Consider the following 20,172-nt stretch of genomic DNA (forward strand, 5'->3'; position numbering starts at 1 on the left):
CGAGGCAGTAGGTAACTGCGGTTCCTTCCCGTGAGCATAGCGTCATCGAATCGGATGATGATGAGGGTGGCGTCGACATTCCTACAGGTAAGCCGTGTATATGCGCGCGTATGAGTGAAAGAGGTAAAGAAATAAGATTTCAAGACTACACAAACCTATGCAGTGCGTATCATTATAACTAATGGGTCGTCGCGGTTATAGTCTAGTATGCATGCAGCTTCTAGTTCGCTATAAACCTGGATCTGATACCAATCTGTCACACCCTCAAAATCCACTAACGGAGTTTTACCGTCTAAGGGTGTGAACTGGCAGGATCGGAATCATTAGTTATAATCAAACCAAAGAAAAACGTTTAAATGTAAGTAAGTGCGGAAGCGTAAAACCTTAATTCAAAAGTTGCGTCACGCAGGACGACTTAAAACCAAATGTAACTGTTAAAATTAAGTTTGCAGAATAAAGATGTTTTCAATTAATGCATGCTCCTAAACCGCGCGCCCGCCTCGGCTACCTGAGAATAACATACTAAAAGTGTCAACACAAGGTTGGTGAGTTCACAAGTTAAATAAGATAAATCGTTTAGCGTTTTGCGTAACCTCGTTACGGCGTTTCAGTGTTGCGTAACCCCGTTACGACGTTTAAGTGTTGCGTAACCCCGTTACGACGTTTAAGTGTTGCGTAACCTCGTTACGACGTTTAAGTGTTGCGTAACCTCGTTATGACGTTTAAGTGTTGCGTAACCTCGTTACGACGTTTAAGTGTTGCGTAACCTCGTTACGACGTTTAAGTGTTGCATAACCAGATAGTGTTATGTCAAATTATATATCGATAGGTAGCTAATCTATACAACAAGTATCGCTAAGTGGTTCGCGACCGAAGCTGACTGTTTATCAAGTGCCCGTCACCAGGTCAATCCAGACCATGGTATGTGTTAGCCAAAATTACACCCACTCAACCTCCAGTTGAGCTTAACGTCGGGTGGGGTTTGTCAAACCCAGTAGTACTACTCAACAGTGACTCGCTATTCCAAATATTAACCGGTCCAATGTGTGGGACTTCAAATGTTACGTTTGCCGCTTAGCCTTTACAAGTGATATATAATTTATAACAAAATCTTAAATATGCGTTTATCTCAGAAAATATGTTTATCGGAGTATGTTATCTCCCCCAAGTGAAAAACGTTTGAAAACAGTTCAAAGAGCGGGGTAAGTGAAACTCACTGTTTGCGAAGACTATCCCGATCTAGATCACCAAGTGATGCGCGTCGTAGAAACTCTCTAGCGTTCTAAATAACAAAGAGATTTTCTAAGTATCGGTATGTTTAACGAGTCTCTAGACTCGGCACATAATTCTTATGCACGTAACAGATTTCGTGTTTCGTTTGTGAGTCGTGTGTGACTTACACAAGTACAATTGTGATACGATACATGAGTGAGCAATTACTTTCGTGTCACGTACTAATAATGTATATCACTAGCAATTTCTCCCCGTAAGGGCAATTTGGTCACACACAACAATTAACTAGCAATTATTCCCGTAAGAGCATTTTGGTCAACAAACAAAGACTAACTAACCATTATTCCCCATAAAGGGCAATTTGGTCAATTCATGGCAATCAACTAACAACTATTCCCCGCAAGGGTATTTTGGTCAAAATACAACAATTATATAAAAACTATCATATTTCATGCATTCCTATACAACTCAGCAGCTAGTTTCGTTATGACAGAATTTCTACTTGAAAGATTGCACTAGTTCACCGATTATAACGTCTCAATTAATTCACCAAAAATTACCACAGAAGCATACATATCTTAGGTTTCCAGAACATATTTTATCTTATTTTTATTCCACATATTTTTCTTATAATGACCAAAACATTACAGCTAACTCATATCAGTCAGATTCATGTGCAACAGAATGTTATTTGCAATTCCATTAAACGAAAAATCCAATAAATGCAAGACACTTGGGTTTGGTTCCTAACTCAATGAGTCAACTTCCAGAAGTGGAACCAACCCAATTGGTCTCGTAGTTCATGAGATATAACATTTACAACATAACCTAACAGCAGGTCTAACAGCTCAGCTTTGCATCACGTTTTTGTAAAATCATAAAAGTATACTTCCACTTATCCAAAAATTACGAATTTATACTTTATAGAAACTAGACTCAACCTAGTTTACTGCAGTACCCACAATCCTCAATCAATTTTCACGTTTACACTTCGTTACAGTCAGTTAAACATCGTATATACATTCTGTCCAGAATCTGTTCACATCAAAACTCAACATAATAACAATCTATGAACTATCATGCATCCATATAACCCTCTAGACACTATAACTACTATCCATGCATATCACTTACACCATACATACAAGATTAGGGTTTGTGTTTTAATTCAAATCAAAGACAACAATCAATCAAGCAACAACATCAATACTAGTTATCAATCATCATGAATTCAACAACCACCATGTTAACTCATACATACATAAGAAAATCGGCTGCCTAGGGTTTTTGATTAACCCATTAAACATCAAAATCAAACAACAAGAAGATAAAGGATGATCAATTATACCTTCCTAGCACCTAGTTCTTGGATTAAACACTTGATTAAGGCTTGAATGTGTGTATGGAAGTGACGGCAGCCAAGGGTGAGGTGGGAGCTTGTTCCGATCGGGATTTTGAAGAAAGAATAATAATAGGTTAGGGTTTAGTTAAGGATATATTTATAATAATACAAGTTACACTCTAGTCCCTAATCTTTCAAGTGTTACATCTCTAGCCTAAACTAGTTGGTTCTTGTTTCTTGTTTAACATTCCACATAACAATCAAGTAACACACATATACCTAACACATAATTATCACATAATTAGTGTTTTGACGTTTGTCGTTTATTTATCAATCGTTCGCGTCAACTCGTTTGCGTTTCGGTGCAAATCCCGAAAGACTACACAATGTAGTAAGTGTTAAGTGTCATTTAAACCCTAGTATAAATGTAATGAAGTGTGCGTTATAGATTCAACGATCTTAAAGTTTGAATTGACGGAGTTGAGTTAACGGGGTTAACCTGAAATTGACGATTGTCACAACATGTACCTTAATCGAACACGAATCGAATGATATCAAAGATCTAGGGTTTGCGGCTCAGGCTTGAAGTAGATAAGGGTCTGGACGGCTTTGATTGGTGCAATTGAGTTAGTGTTTGGCTTCGTGATGGTGCAGTGGTGGTGTGGCATCGATTAATTGCGTTATGAATGTGCATTTATAGGGTAACGAGTCTGGGTTGGCCACGGTTTGAATGTTAATGTTAATTGATGTTTATTTGCTGCAAGTTACCATTGTTTGGTTGAGAACGATTTGCGTTTGGCTAATACATAGCTGTATATGATCAATTCCGTGATACATGGCGTAGATTGTGTGTCAAGAAACAAAATGGGGGGGGGGGGAGGATTGTCGATGGTGACGGGAGAGAAATGAAGAAGAAAAGAAGTTTGGGTCATTTAACAAAACTGGTTCTTGAGGATTAGTTGTGATCAAAGAGGGTAAAAACTAAGGTTAAGGGGGTTAAAATATACAATTTCAATACTTTAAACTTTTTGAATAATATCGTGTGACAAGCTGAAACGTCTAGAAAGAAAATAAATATTCGTCGTTTTATTAAATAAATGTGGACTGAATGGTAGAATTTAAAAAAATGGGTCGGGTTTCGGGTTTTAAAAATAACGAATGTTGCATTGGTAAGAACCAAGTATCGATCCAAGGACACGGAATATTTCTAATAATAAATCTTTGTTTTTAAATTAACCGGAATTAATAATCATTAAAGGTTGTTTTTAAATTCAGTCTTTGTTTAAATTGAAAATAGGCTAGTTGACGGATTTTATATGAGAAAATCAATATATGAATGTTACCATCTAAATCAAGATCCACTTAATTCTTCTTTATTGATTAATATTATGAATATGTGATTAACTTGCTTTAAGAGTATAAGGTAGAATAATCCCTCATTTCTAACCGAATTACCATATTACATAAAATAAAGTAGAATGCATAACTTCATGTCTACAACAAAAATGTCAATTTAATTAAACAAGTAGTTTTAGTGAAGTATAAATATTAGGATTGACTTCGATTTCTCAAACAATAATCCTAACAACTTTTAGGGAACTATAGTTTATTCACACAATCCCCTTGGTTGATTTAAGTAGATTATAATTACACACATTCCTTTAACATATGACATTTTTAACTAGCATGACAACCTTATCAATCGTACTTAACAATCTTATTTTAGAATTATCAACACTAGAGAAATTAATCATAGTATGTATCTTATCTTTTCAAAGTCCAATACAAGGAAACACGTTTGGGATATAATATCAAGATTTTCCTTTTACCATTTCTTGTCTCCAAGAACTCGGTGAATCATGAACGATTATAAAAGTTTGTTTTAAAGATATTAATCATCAATCTTGAATTAATGGATTAGGGTGACAAAACATGTTTCATCAAAGAATAATTGCAAAATAATCATAACTTCACCAAAACTAAATCACATATTCAATATATATAATCATTGACTTGAATTAAGCTTCATCATAGATGGTAAATAGAAGTTTAGCTCATAATGAGCATGATGATACACAACAAAGAAGATAAAGATGTCAAATACATGATTTAATTAGAACAATTTAACCAAATTATGGAAGTATCTTCCTTCTAGGATGATGATAGATGCTTCCAAGCCTTCAAGCTCCTCAATTGATCTTCAACTTGAATGTAAAGTTAGTGTTTTTAAGTGATAAACCCGTCCAAACACTCTCCAAGCACACCAAAAGCAGTGAGACATGTAAGCTATTTATAAGCTGTCTGAACAGCCAGGCACGACCTCGTGCTTGGTGGGGTACCACCTTGTGGATCATTTTGTATGTGCATTTAATGCGTGTCAGATCGTACATGCGATGACTCAGCACGGGGGCATGTTACATGGGGCACGACCCCATGCTTTGGCTGCCAATTTCTTGTATTTTTTCTTATTTGGGCAAGGTGACCACAAGGGCATGCTAGGTGAGGCACCGCCCTGCGTTTTGTTCGTTGATTTTTGTCTTTTCTTAGAAAGGTAACCACGGGGCGTGGTCAATAAGACACGATCTCGTGTTTAGTTCACCAGATTTGTCTTATCTTGAGAAAGTGACCACAAGGTGTGGTCAGTGAGGCACGGGGGCATGCTAGACTGACTGATACACGATTTCTTTATTTTTCTTCGTGTATTAACTCATTTTGTTCGTTTAAGTCTGAAATAAACCTAAAAATAGAAAATAACATAATAAATAGCTATTTAAACTAAATAATATAATAAATGATATAATTTTGGAGATTATTTAATACTAAAAATATGTATATTTTTATATACATCAATAATCTTTGCAATCTATAAACTGGCCCTAAGCCCATAACGATCCAGCACATAATTATTTGGAAGTCATATCAACTTTATCATTAATAAACAATACATATTATTTATTATATTTGTATATAATATAAATAGCAAATCGCGTTAATTATTCGTCATTACTGGTTAAATAATTCAAGCGGATTTTGGTTCGTTGCCCAAGGTGTAACTCTCACGGGTCATAGCTTGGTCGGCCGCGTTAACTTACTCGAACCGGTCCATTATTTCCAACAATGCCAACCGTCCATAATGATTTTAATGTTTCAATCCTGACTCACCCAAGAATACTATCAAGGAGAAAGCCTAACACTATGAAAAAACTCTCTTGAATCAGATTCAAACTTCCAACCTTAAGGGGGTGTTTGGTTCATGGATTCTAATGGAATTGGAAATGGAATCGGAAAACTTTCCATCAAAAATCTTGTTTGGTTGGATAATGATAGGAATTAGAATTGTAAAATTTTCCTTAAAATTCCTATGTATACGGATTTCAACTTTCCATCACTTATGTGATGGAATTTCAAAACATTCCAAGGGAATTAATTACTAATTACCAAAATGCCCTCCTCAAATAAACCCTACTTTTACATCCATGTACATGCCGTCTTCCATGGTTCTTCTTCTGCGACATTGCTGCATCTTCTAGGTAACCTCCTAACACAAAAATGATTTCTGTATTTGCTTGGTCTATTGGTTCTTGTTTAATTGAGTCTGCTATACAAGTTTTGATATGAAAAGTACAATGATTTTGATAATGGCTTTAAACCTGGATACTTATTACATCTTGAACAATCATTGAAAGAATCACTTCCGGATTCGGGTAAACCCCACATAGAGTCAAGAATAAAAACAATGAAAAAAGATTGGCAGGTCGTTTTTGATATGTTGAATACTGCTAGTAGCTTCGGTTATGATAAAGAAAATAATTGTGTGACTACTAATGCGTCCGGAGTCTGGGAATCCTATCTTGAGGTATAGTTTTATATTATAAACATTGTTGTATAATGATTTATTTTTTAGAGTTTTAGCTGATAATATGTATTTTTGTTTGACTATTATTGCGGAAAAAAGAATCATAGGAGGGCAACAAAATGGAAAAACAAAAAGCTTCCTCACTATGAAGAATTATGCGTCATTTTTGGGAAAGATAGAGCTCTGGGTAATCGAGCTAAAAGTGTTATCGAGATGGAAGATGAAGTGAACAATTAAGAACATGAACATGAACAAGAGCAAGATGGGGATGATGATTTTGATGTAGAGATAGAAGATAACCATGATGGAAATAATTCCACTCCAAGTGTCCAAGTTGAAGAAACGTCAAGTGCTTGCACTAGGAAGAGAAAGGATATGAGCACATCCAATTTTATGCTTAAGAGTTTCAACGATGCAGTTTCTTTATTTGCTGACCGTCTCAAAGAATCATCAAAAGAATTAAGTGAAGGTATTAAGTTTGAATTGGATTTGGAAAGGAAGAAAGCCATGATAACTAACGAGCTTTCCAAAATGACATCCATGACACAGTTTGAAAGGTTTAAAGCAATGAAAAAATAAAAAGCGACCAAGATAATGTGATAACGTTTTGGGACTTGAGTGAAGAAGAAAGGGAGGATTGGGTGAAGTTTATTATAGAGGAATGAGTTATGTTATGAATATGATTATGACAGTATGATTATGTTATGCATGATAGTATCATTATTGATTTATTAGACAATGCTTACATTGTTTATGGTACTTTGAAACATTGCGATTTTATTTCATTTATAACTATTTGATTTAATACTTTTGTAAATTATTAACAACATTGTAAAATTAATCTAACATGCATTTTACAAATTTTTACAATTTCTCATTATTAATTTAAGAACATATATATAAAAGGGTAATTAAGTCATTTGCTTGTATTTAAATTCCAATTCATTTGATAATTTTACCAACCAAACATGATATGTCAAAGGATTCCATTGCATATTGGCAAACCAAACGCATGAAAGGAATCCATTCCTGTTCCTTCAAATTCCAATTCCTTTAACAGATTCCAATTCCATTAAAAGCATTCTGTGAACCAAACGGCCCCTAAGATCTTAAGCCTTAACTATCATTCTCAAATCATTGGTCCAGAAGGCCAAGTGACTATATGTCTTACTTTTAACTTGACTATCAGGAGGTTATATTAGTTAATATGATCTTTATGTTGAGACAAAAGGATTATATAATTACCAAATTAATTGCTTGTATATGTGTAATTCAACTTGACTGTGAGTTACACACGAATCAGTTTGAAGATATGTCCAACATAGAGCATGGTCAACATATAAATCTATGTCTAAAGTCTAAACTACTTGCCAACATTAAGGTTCAAGTTCCTAAAGAAACCTTATGACCTATGACCAATGGCCCTACCAAAAAAAAATTTGTTTTAATTACGAAGGGTTTTATTCAACATTATAAAGCCCTTTCCCTAACGTTTTGGTTGGAGCTTCTTTAGACCACGTGTAGCGGTCATGTTATGGAGGGGGAACGTTTTGGCTGGAGCTTCTTTAGACCACACGTAGTGGTCATATTGTGGAGGGGAAAACGTGGGGAATCACCACCCTAGTTGCGTGCCTCGCTTTGGAAGGGCCCGTTGTGTACACAACATGAGAGTTGTGAGAGAGAAGGAGAAAAAGGTAATGATTGCAAGGGGGTTTTGAGGCCTTTGTCACTAAGTCATTTTTTTGTAAAACTAGCAATTGATGACTGAGACGTCATGTATTATTAAACGTCCTATGTGCTTAGTTACCATTACGCATAGCCTTACACTTGTTGTAAACTTCCATATCTAGATGTGGGCCATGTGGCGAAATTCATGGGTTTCAACATTAAATTTAGTGTAAAGATGATAATACCTCCCGCCAAGTAAGAAGTAGGAATAAGGGATAAAACTCTTCATGTTAACAAGATGCCGATAGCAACGACTAACGTTACAAACACTTCCCTTCTCATAGTGTGATGCCAAATAAAGCCATATTAACCTCCCTCGTAATCTTTTGTGGACGTTTTCACCGTCTATGGTTACAGTGGCGGATCCAGGAATTTTTTTTGGGTGGTGCACTACTTTTATATGTTTCAATTTCACCGAGTCGAGTATATAAAAATCCGGGTCGGTTTGAGGTTCGGGTCGGTTCATAATAAAAATACGATAAAATAATAAAAGAGAACATAATATGCCGAAGAATTTTCTTTCAAAATTAAAGCTTTCAAACCATTAAACTCACCGGACATGTTGCTTGCACCGTCATATCCTTGGCCTCTTACTCTACCAATACTCAAGTTGTGGCGAGCAAATAGGTCATCAATTGCAGCTTTAAGAGATGACGCGGTTGTTTCCATAACATGAACAAGGCCAATAAAATTTGTTAGAGGACAATCATGTCCGGTTGGTTGACATGGACCTCTAAGTAGATATGCCTGTCTAATTTCATCTTTTTGACTTGGGTGATAAGATGAAATTGGTTGCCTTTCGGAAGGATCCCATGGTAGATCATCCAAATTTATTTTTAATGGTTTACTACTTGAAGATGATGATCCAAAGTTCGATGGTTCACTTTGATAATATTTCTTCATATTCAAAATACCTACAAATCAACAATTTCAAACTAACAAATTTAAATCTAAGAAACTAACAAAAACTAACAAACTAACAAATTAAAACCAATAATCTAACAAACTAAAACTAAATTTAACAAATAGCTTAACAATTAAGTAGTTAATAACACCTAACAATTATGAACAATAATCTAACAGTTAAGTGTTAATAACACTTAACAATTATGATTTATGAACAATTAACATTTAAAAATAAATTATTACCTTCAAAGTGGGAGCCGGGAGGATTCGAGACTGATAGGGACGGCGTTGGACGGTGGTCAGTGACTCAGTGGGCAGTGGACGGTGGTCAGTGGGCAGCGGGAGTGGCTGAGGGTGGACGGTGGTCAGTGGGCAGTGGGCAGCGGACGGCGGTGGACGGTGGTCAGTAGGCTGGGCAGTGGCTGGCTGCGTGCTGTAGTGTTGTTGGTTGCTTGTTTGCGATTTGCGAATAGACTCAAGAGAGGCCAGAGGCGCTGCAGCTGCTTTGCTTATGTTATAAAAAACCCTAACATCAGTTAGGGTAACTTAGTAAAAAAAAAAAAAAAAAAACTATTAAAAACGGGAATAGAACCTGCGACCTCCGGGTTACAAAACCCACAAACTACCAGCCAGGCATGCACTTTATATGTTTTTAAGATGGTTCCTGTATAATTTATAGGGTGGTTCCTTTATTATTTTCTATATATAATAAATACACTATAATTTCGAAACTCGGGTGGTTCCGCGGAACCACCCGTTACTACCGTAGATCCGCCCCTGTATGGTTACGACACAAAGTTATCAGGATCTTGCTGATTTTATTAAAGATTGCGTTGAGTTTGTCAACTATAGCAAAGAAACCCTTAAACAGACAAAGTTTATCAACCCCATGATCTCCATCATATGAAGAGGATGCTTTTATATATATAAAAGAAAAATTAACATATTTATTTAATCATATGAAGAGGATGCTTTTATATATATAAAAGAAAAATTAACATATTTATTTAATAATATGCAAGTCATCTAAGCATGAATGAACAAGTCATTAAAGCTTTTTTTATATTATTTTTACCCCTTTTACTTAGGGTTTTATTGTTATGAATAGTTTTTTTCTACAATAGCGTTTTACGTCTTGATTTGAATTTTGTTATTTCACGTTTTAACGTGCAGCCACAAGCGTACACAGTTTAACGTTTTAATTTTTGTTTTCCTTTTTTTTAATGTTTAACAGCTCTTATATAACTTGCGGGTAGTGGCGTAGCCAATAATTTTTTTCTACGGGTTCAGAAAAATTTGATGGACAGGCGACCGATTGTCTATCACTTAAGTTGGGTTTACTAAGGGTTCGATGTTGAAATTTCTACGGATGCGATGTCAAATTACATAAATATATTACATTAAAAAAAAAATTTGTACGAGTTTGATCAAACTCGTTCCTCAAAAGTTTCCTAAACCCCTGTCCGTGCTTTGGGGTTGTAATGCCTAGTTACAATATTTTACTAGGTTTTATCCCCCATATTACGGGGGTTGTTTTACATTTTTTGCTTTTAATATTTATTTTTTTGGATTTTAATTTTTTTTATTGTAAGAAAGTTAATAATATACTTAGGGTTTGATAATGAAAGTGTTTCACAAATAAATGATATGTTATAACCCGTTTAAAAGCTATTTGGATATGGTGACCCGTGGCCCGCTTTTTTTTCTATAAAATCTTTTCTTAATTATAAATAATATTTTTTTAAATCGGATTTTAATTTTTAGTATATTCCTATTTTATATAATTTTCATATCAAATATTTGGTAATATTAATTTTTAATTTAATTAGATGAACCCCATCACCATCAAATCCTATGTATATTATTAACTTGCTTACAATAAATAAAATTAAAATTCAATAAAAATATATAAATATTAAAAATAAATAATGTAAAACAACCCTGTAATACGGGGGGGGGGGGGATAAAAAAATAGATGTTATAACTCGGTTTAAAAGCTATCTGGATTTGATGAGACTCATGACCCGCTTAGTTTTTATACTATAAAATTGTTTCTTAATTAGAGAAAATTTTTTAGGGCGGAGACACAATGAGTCCCCAAAAAATTTTTAAACTGGTTGAGTCCCCGTGGTTTCAGAAACGAACAATTTGAGCCCCTTTGGTTTTAGAAACAAACAATTTGAGTCCCTGTGGTTTCAATAAAATGAAAGTTTACCCTGAAAGTTAATTAATGGCAGGGACTCAAATGGTTCATTTCTGAAATCATAGGGACTCAACTAGTTCAAAAATTTTTTTCAGGGACTCATTGTGCCTCCACCTTAAAACCACAAGGACGCAAACAGTAATTTTCTCTCTTAATTATAAATAATATCCTTTTTTTAATCAGATATTAATTTTTAGTGTATCCTTATTTTATAGGAGTTTCACATCAAATATTTGGTGAAATTAATGATGTTATAACCCGCTTAAAGATATCTGGGTTTGGTGAAACCAATGCTCATAAATTTGGGTCAAATGCATGAGAAACCTTCATTTATAAATAAAGCAATCTGATGGCTTGAGAGAATATAGGAAGCAACCAAAAAACTTTTAAAGGTTTCGTTTATACATATCTAAGATTATAACTGAAATGTGACATGTATTTATTTAGATGTTTTTAATTTAGTCCTGTAACTTTTGTTTTATTTTCTTTCTTACTCTTTTTTAATTATCATCACCTTTAAGTACACAAATTCTATGTATATTATTAACTTTCTTACAATAAATAAAATTAAAATCTAATAAAAATATATAAATATCAAAAATAAATAATGTAAAACAACCTCGTAATACATGAGGGGGGGGGGGGATAAAAAAATTAGATGTTATAACTCAGTTTAAAAGTTATCTGGGTTTGATGAGACTCATGACCCGCTTAGTTTTTATACTATAAAATTGTTTCTTAATTAGAGAAAATTAGTGTTTGCGTCTCTGTGGTTTTAGGGCGGAGACACAATGAGTCCCCGAAAAAAAATTGAACTGGTTGAGTCCTCGTGGTTTCAGAAACGAACAATTTGAGTCCCTTTGGTTTCAGAAACAAATAATTTGAGTCCCTGTGGTTTCAATAAAATGAAAGTTTACCCTGAAAGTTAATTAACGGCAGGGACTCAATTGGTTCATTTCTGAAACCATAGGGACTCAACCAGTTCAAAAAATTTTTTCAGGGACTCATTGTGCCTCCACCTTAAAACCACAAGGACGCAAACAGTAATTTTCTCTCTTAATTATAAATAATATCCTTTTTTTAATCAGATATTAATTTTTAGTATATCTCTATTTTATAGGAGTTTCACATCAAATATTTGGTGAAATTAATGATGTTATAACCCGCTTAAAGAGATCTGGGTTTGGTGAAACCAATGCTCATAAATTTGGGTCAAATGCATGAGAAACCTTCATTTATAAATAAAACAATCTGATGGATTGAGAGAATGTAGGAAGCAACCAAAAAATTTTTAAAGGTTTCGTTTATATATATATAAGATTATAACTGAAATGCGACATGTATTTATTTAGATGTTTTTAATTTAGCCGTGTAACTTTTGTTTTATTTTCTTTCTTACTCTTTCTTAATTATCATCACCTTTAAGTACACAACTCATTGTTAATTACACTTTATCATAAGCGAAGTGGTGATTAGTTACTTCCTTCACTGGATGTCATGGGCCCTCCCACATCATGGCAATCTTTTGTAGATCTTTAAAAAGATACACTAAAGTTTATGTTATATAAAATTATTTTCTTTCTTACTCTTTCCTAATTATCACCTTTTAGTACACAACTCATTGTTAGCCAACGTGTTACCATTTGATGATCCACATCAAAATACTTATTATACTGAAGGTTCTTTTAAACATGTTGCATTTGTTAATTGTAACTGATTTTTCTTAATTTTACTTAAAATAGTTGGTCAAAGAAAACTAAAATCAGATGTTCGGTAGGGAGCTTTTAGAAGCTTATAGCTTCAAGCTTTTAAGAAAAAGTTCATACTTAAAATAATCTTGTTTGGTTGAACGAGCTTGAAACTTTTAGATTAGGAATAAAAGCGTGAAGCGAGAAGCTTCTACTAATATCGTTTAAAAAAACTATATGCTTTTAGTATGTAAAATTACTTAAATAACCTTCCTAGATATATACATTTAGTATTATGTTTTTTTAGTTATGACCATTTTGGTCATTTTATACATTTTATTAAAAGCTCCAACTATATTGCCAAACACCAAATATATTTAAAAAGCTACAGCTACCATCAAAAGCTACCAGCCACCAGCTTTCAGTCACCAATCACCAGCTAATTTTACCAAATATGCCCATAATGATTATATATCTACCTTTTGAAGTCTTACGTGTTTGGATTTTTTTTGTACTACAATACAATGAGTAATGATCCTCCTGTTGCCTTGGGTTGGATGGTTAAGAAGTTATAGGTTGACCGATTGACGGGTTGAAATATGTAACCCAAACCCGATCACATTATTATCCGTGTCAAAATTTTCGATCATAAATCACACACATATAAACTCGGGTCGACTCGAATGACCCGTTTAACCCATTTATCAAACAAGAATTTAGAAACAAAACCAATATATAACAAAGAAACCGTCGAAGTTGTTTGTGACCAATTACACTACTAACTTTCACTTACATTGCAAAAGACAATCTCATTAAATGGAAAAGTAACTTTGTATGCCCTAGTTAAGAGTTTACTAATTTTAATCTCAATTAATGTAAACAGGTTTAGAATGATATAAATGAAAATCAGGGACAACCGACGTTGCTTCTTTGTTACATTAGGAACACTAATGAAAGTTAAGAATGTTAATGATCATCATACAGTATGATTTATTATTTGTCACTAGCCATGACTATAAAAGTAAATGTTTGATTTATTTTACCCTAAAATTTGAGAAATAAATCCCAAATGCTCTCTAAGACCATGTTATGCCAACCCACAACTTCGTGGTGTCCTTGTTGCCATAGCGGCCTTAAAAGGTAAAACCACGTCGCTACATGCGATGCTGCAAGAATAACTGTCATCGAAAACTCTCTTTCACCTTATTTTTTCTACCGTTAATTTTATAAATATCATGTTTACCTTCTACAAATACCACTTTGAAATTGAAATTCTTTTTTTTTTTCTCTAAACAGCAATTATTTCCAACTAAATTTTATGCAGGGTTGTAAAAGTAGGTCTAGAAGGCCGAATAATTGCCGCAAGATATGGTGCCGATACAATTTTCTTTAAGTCCACCTAATTACTCGGAATTAATCAAAGGTTGTCAATCTAAGAGAAAATAAAATATAATTCTTTTGTTTATATTATTCAAGAGTGAATATCATTTTATTAATGATTATCAAGTCTTAGAATAATTTAATATTTAAAGATTTTATATATTTTTTAATTTATATTGTTATTTACGTATTTTGTTATATATACATATTAGTAAATTTATGATATTTGACATATATGTATGTATGTATAGTTTTTCAAAAAAATAATTTCTTTATAATCTACCATGTCTAAGTACTCATAACTCCGCAATCAACCGAGGTGAGAACGGTTAACAGTTTCTACAACCATGATATTACCTAACAGTAGATTTGCATTGATTTAAAACCACCACTCCACTTTTAAAAGGTAAACATCATACCCATTATTACATATATATTTTTTCCTATCGTTAAAAATGGATCCATATGAAGTCGGGCAAAACACATTCCCTAACCTTTAAACCTAATGATTAATACCACACACATGACTCCATGATTTAACCGCATCCCCACCGCCATGCACAGGAAAAGACCTTAAACAATAAACAAATACTTGTACTTTATGAATAAAATGTTGTACATTCTAATGAAACTGATAATTTGGTCTTTGCAGTAACTAAAGTCCTCTGCTTGTCCCCCTTGCTTTCAGTCTCCTGCACATTAAAGTACCCCAAATGCATCATCATTTTAGAAGAACAAACAACACACACACACACCAACCCAACTGCCATTTCTTCTACTCAAAGCCTCCAACTGCAATAACAACAATAATAAACAAAATCCAGTTTTGACAGTTGGAACATGGATTTGGATAGAAAAAGACTGGCACCCAATTCACCTAAAAACAGGGCTGTTTGGGAGACCACCAGAATGAAAGGTAATAATAACCACAAAGTCTTCAATGGCGATGACAAGATTCAAGAAACTGAAAAACCCATTGAGAAAAACAGCAAATTTGAGGCTTCTGGTGATTCTGAGAAGATGAATTTGAGATCCAAGCAGAGCTTTAATGGAGTCAGTGGTGTTGGGAAGAGGAAAACTTGGAAATCAGATGGCAATTTGGATGGAAATGAGAGAAGCCCGGTTCAGATCTCAAGGGCTAGATCTGAAGTGAGTAAGGAACTGAGTGATGTTGATGGAATCAAGAAAAGCCCAATTGGTATCAAGAAAGCAAGACCCGAATGGAATAAGGTGCAGAGTGGTTCAATTGAGCTTCAGAGGACTGTAAAGACTCGATCTTTATCAAGGAAAGTGAGCATTAACAACGATTCAGGTGATGGAATTGAGAAAGTCAAAGCAATTGCAGCAAAAGAAACACTACTTGGTGATGAATGTCATGATGGAGTTGAAGAAAGTGAGGTTGGAAACATAGATGATGATAATGATGAGATAAAAAGTAATAGATCTGATTGTAATCAAGAATTAGATGCTTGTGAGGAGAAATTGATGATGGTTGACTTGGAAAAAGTCAAATCTTTAAAGGCAACAATGGAGGAAAATGAAGAAGTTAATCAAGAAAGAGCCATTGTTCTTGTTCAAGAAGCGAAACCCAAACTAGAAACCAAACCGGAAGCCGTTTCGGAAATCCACAAAAAGAAGTCATCAGATGTTGTAATTGCAGATAAGATAATCCATCACAGGAATGAAAGATCAAATCTTGTTTCAAGAACTGTTAGAAAACAACTTCCTCCTGTTGTAAATCATCAAAGAACCAATTCAAAACCAAGCAAGTATTATTGTATTATTGCATTATATTATTAATATTATTTAATTATTCTCTCAGTTTTAATCAATCTAACTTCAATTCTATGTTTAATTTGCAGATGAATTCCCATCACCAAGAGTTCCCAAATCCCATAGCAAATTGCAGAGTTTAAGTTAGTATTCAAATTTCAAGACAATGATTACATTTCATGATTCTTGATATTCATGCACTGATTTCAAAATCTTGTTTTCAGTTGATTTGATCATGTGGAAAGATGCATCAAAATCAGCATTAGTTTTTGGTTTTGGCACTTTCTCAATTCTTTCATCTTCATACACTCAAGACCTTAATTTCAGGTTTAAAATTAAACATTCAATCACCCTTATTAGCATAAATGATTAAATTAATTCCCTTCTCATAATAATCCTAATTTCTACTTTTTTTCAGCTTCATTTCTGTGATTTCTTATCTGAGTCTCATCTATCTTGCTGCAATATTCATTTTCAAATCCTTTATTTCCAGGTTAGTTATTCACCTACATTTATAAATCATATATTTAAAAAAATAATAATAATGATTTTATAAAACAGGGGTGTAGTAGAAGGAGATAATAATATTACTGATAATGAGGAATATGTTCTTGGTGAAGAAGAAGCAATTTGGGCAATAAAAATATTCCTTCCTTACATCAATGAATTTCTGTTAAAGGTCAAAGCTTTGTTTTCAGGTGATCCTGCTACTACAATGAAGGTATTTTTTTTAAAACTTATTTGTCACTGATTTTGATGTGAATCAGTGAATTTCATCTTCATGTACAAGATTTGTGATAAAGTTACAAAATGTTGATGCATGTGACAGATGGCAGTGCTGCTCTTTATTTTAGCAAAGTGTGGCAGCTCTATAACCATTTGGAAAATGGCCCAATTGGGTCAGTTTTGCACATTCCTACAAATAAAGATCTTGAAAATCAAGATTATGCACCAAATTACTTGAATTATGATGGGCTTTGTTGGGTTTCATTTGCAGCTTTTTTTGGTGTTTTTACGGTGCCTAAAATCTGCTCATCGTATTCTTCTCAATTGTCTGCATATGGTATAAATTTTTTCACATCACTTACTGTTGTCCTTGACCCATGTACTTGATCATTCTAGAAAAGTTATGTGATCTGCTTTATATTATTGTACGATTAATATAAAGGCTTCGAGACAGGAAAGTTGCATTGCTGGTTTTTCGGTGCCTGTCTACAAATAATTGAGTGGAAAATGATACATCCTACCAACCATAAAATTTGTCATATGCTGATCTTTAGACCTTATGACATGTTTTAAGAAAATATCACAAAAGTATTCATTTTTCTAAGTGCGTTATACCTATATAGTCTTGTCAGAACACTTTCACGCATGTGGTTCGAGAAACGCAAATGTTGGTCACGTATCTCATTGCTAAATGAATGTTTTATTATATGAATATATAGGTACATCACACGGTAAAAAAAATGTTTCTTTTCGTGATTTTATCTTTTTTAAGGATAGATATAACATGCCTGGATGATGTGGGTCCATCATCTTCATTATTAACTGTTGGAGATCTAGTGAAATTGCACTTTCACATGTTTGATAAAATTCCCCAACGGCCCTTTTAATGCTTTAAAGTTGTATTTAAAGAATTTATAGGACGGTGGTCCTTTTCCACTTTTATATAAGTCACGTACTAACGGTTTTCATGGTTAATTTTATTTCTCATTTTGTGGGTATTAAAATAATTTGAGTATTACATCACATGCTTCTCTAATAGAATGTTTTTTCATACAAATTTAGGTACATTTTGGATTCGACGATCCAAGGATGCTTGGGATTCATGCTCTCAAAAAAAAGCCGTTGCTTTCGGTATTTTTACCCTTATTTGGAACCTTTCTTCAATTGTTGCGCGTATTTGGGCAGGTAAGGTGCACAGCTTTCTTGTCGTAAGATAAGGGTCGTGTCTTGTTAATGATTGGATGCAAAATCATTTATTATATGCAGTGTTTGTGTTGTTGGTGGCATTTAAATATTATCAACAATCCATCATGACAAAAGAAGATGAAGTTGTTGAGGAAGAACAAGAACCAATTGCTCATAGAAATCAAAGTTTTTGGCAAGAACATAGAAATGGTAGAATTTCTACATATACCGAAAGCACAAAGCTAAAGAAAAGATCTTGATCGATTTGATTAAATCAACGTGTAGACATGATGGAGATGGATAGTGTGAGGAGGCATATTGATAAAGAAACCGGTTGTATGTTAATAAATAAATCGTTAAATAAAAACAGATAGCATTTGTTAGTGTATCATTATAATATAGTGCATGTTAGTTATTACGATTTTAATACATGGATTTCAAGAGCATAATGCTTTGATGAGACTATAAGTTCTAGTGTAGGTTATATAGGTCACAAAATCATTGACAAAACGGCTGTGTTATAACTTTGCTCTATTATTTTGTAAAATTTAACAACCTAAAAATTACATAGTAAACATTATGTAGTAAAATTTAAATATATTAAAATTAATTATTTCGTAAGAATTTCATGTTTTATATTTTATTAATGGTGTTTCGTTTTTTAACCACTAGTTGTAGGCCATGTGCTAAGAACTCCATTTCTTAAGTATGTATGTCTTAATTTGTGTTCGTTTGCAATTGTTAAATATTCGTTCAAAAAACATGTATAAACAAAACAAAAATAAAATTCTTGAAAGTTTTATTTTTCAGTTAATTTTTGAGTCCAAAGTACCTAACGTCATTAAATCGGCATCCAACTTATGAGTAAGAATAAAAGCAAACATGCAAGTCTATAGTAAGAGAAATGGTTAGTGTTTAACTTCATGAATTTCCCATTATAATCATACTAGTGTTTAGAAGTTTTGTAGCTGTATTTGCACTATATTTTTCTTTAACCTTTTCTTTTGGTCTTAGACCATCCGTAGGGGGCGACATACCCATCACAAAGTGCCTCATAAAGCCCTGCACACCACCCTGGGGCTCCATCGCTCTTTTATGGGCGATGGGCGCTTTTCACAAAGTGTCGGATGGGGGAAGAATGGGCCATGATGATTGGTGATTGCTTTATTTTTTATTATAATAAAAAATTAATAATGCGGTAATGATCGGAAGTGACTCCATCCGCTACACCACTTTGTTATAAGACGCTCCTATGATGGTGTGACGTCACATGACACAAGACGCCCCCATAGAGGCTCCATCCACTATATCTGGTCTTAGGCAAAGCGTAGTGGGGCTACATTGGGGGTGAATTTTTCCATGAACACCCCCCCCCCCCCAACGAGAGATTTTAGGGGCGCGATTGGGGGGGGGGGGCTACAAATACATGTCGTCCGATACCACCTTCTTCAACAAAAATACCAACTCTTTCAAACAAGAACACCACCTTTAATCTTCCAATTCTCCACATACCTTATGAAAATGAAATTGAGAAACAACCTGAACAATCCATGGCTCGAGTTTGGGCAATATGCTCGTCCATGCAACCAACAAACAAACTCCCCCAACACACGTGTAAGGCCCCCGACCCGGGTGCCCTACTTTCTCGCTGGTTGGATTTACTCATTCACATAATTCGTAAATTCAGAGTTAATTAAAACATTTCGCGGAATAAAAGTATTCATTCATACATATCATAAACATTTTGTTTTAAAATAACATAACATAAGTCTTAAACATAAAACATGAATGACACGGGTGTCTTCTCTTTATAGCAATGTCAGTCTTCCTCTTATTGCCACGTGCCCTCATCAAGCAACTTGTCTCATTCTACTTGCCTGCGTGCATACTAAAAGTCAGCTACGCTGAGTGAGTTTTAGTTAATTAACATACATTACATTCACTTTCTTACTAATACGCGTCCGAAGATACGTATTAATACTTACCTGTTCATCTATCATTGAATCATACATACATACATGCATTCATACATTCATACTTCTTACTGACCACATACCTCGGATACAATAAAGATCCGGTCCTCACTTACCTTGGATATTATAAGGGTCCAGACCCTACATACCTCGGAATTAATAAGGATCCGGTGTCCTGC

General features: G+C 34.0%; 1 protein-coding gene across 1 annotated transcript; it reads left to right on the forward strand.

Annotated features, from left to right (window-relative positions):
* Positions 1-15,039: 15,039 nt before the first annotated feature.
* LOC143542137 (uncharacterized) lies at positions 15,040-18,358 on the forward strand. Its single transcript, XM_077034800.1, has 9 exons — positions 15,040-16,101; positions 16,199-16,252; positions 16,334-16,436; positions 16,528-16,602; positions 16,671-16,830; positions 16,939-17,008; positions 17,107-17,172; positions 17,898-18,020; positions 18,102-18,358. Exons 1-9 carry the CDS (start codon positions 15,177-15,179, stop codon positions 18,278-18,280), a joined length of 1,755 nt encoding a protein of 584 aa, XP_076890915.1. The 5' UTR covers positions 15,040-15,176; the 3' UTR covers positions 18,281-18,358.
* The last annotated feature ends 1,814 nt before the right edge of the window (positions 18,359-20,172 follow it).

This window comes from Bidens hawaiensis, unplaced genomic scaffold (assembly GCF_021521415.1).
Source record: "Bidens hawaiensis isolate Kalapana, Puna unplaced genomic scaffold, B.hawaiensis_p1.1 tig00012785_1, whole genome shotgun sequence".
NCBI lineage: Eukaryota > Viridiplantae > Streptophyta > Magnoliopsida > Asterales > Asteraceae > Bidens > Bidens hawaiensis.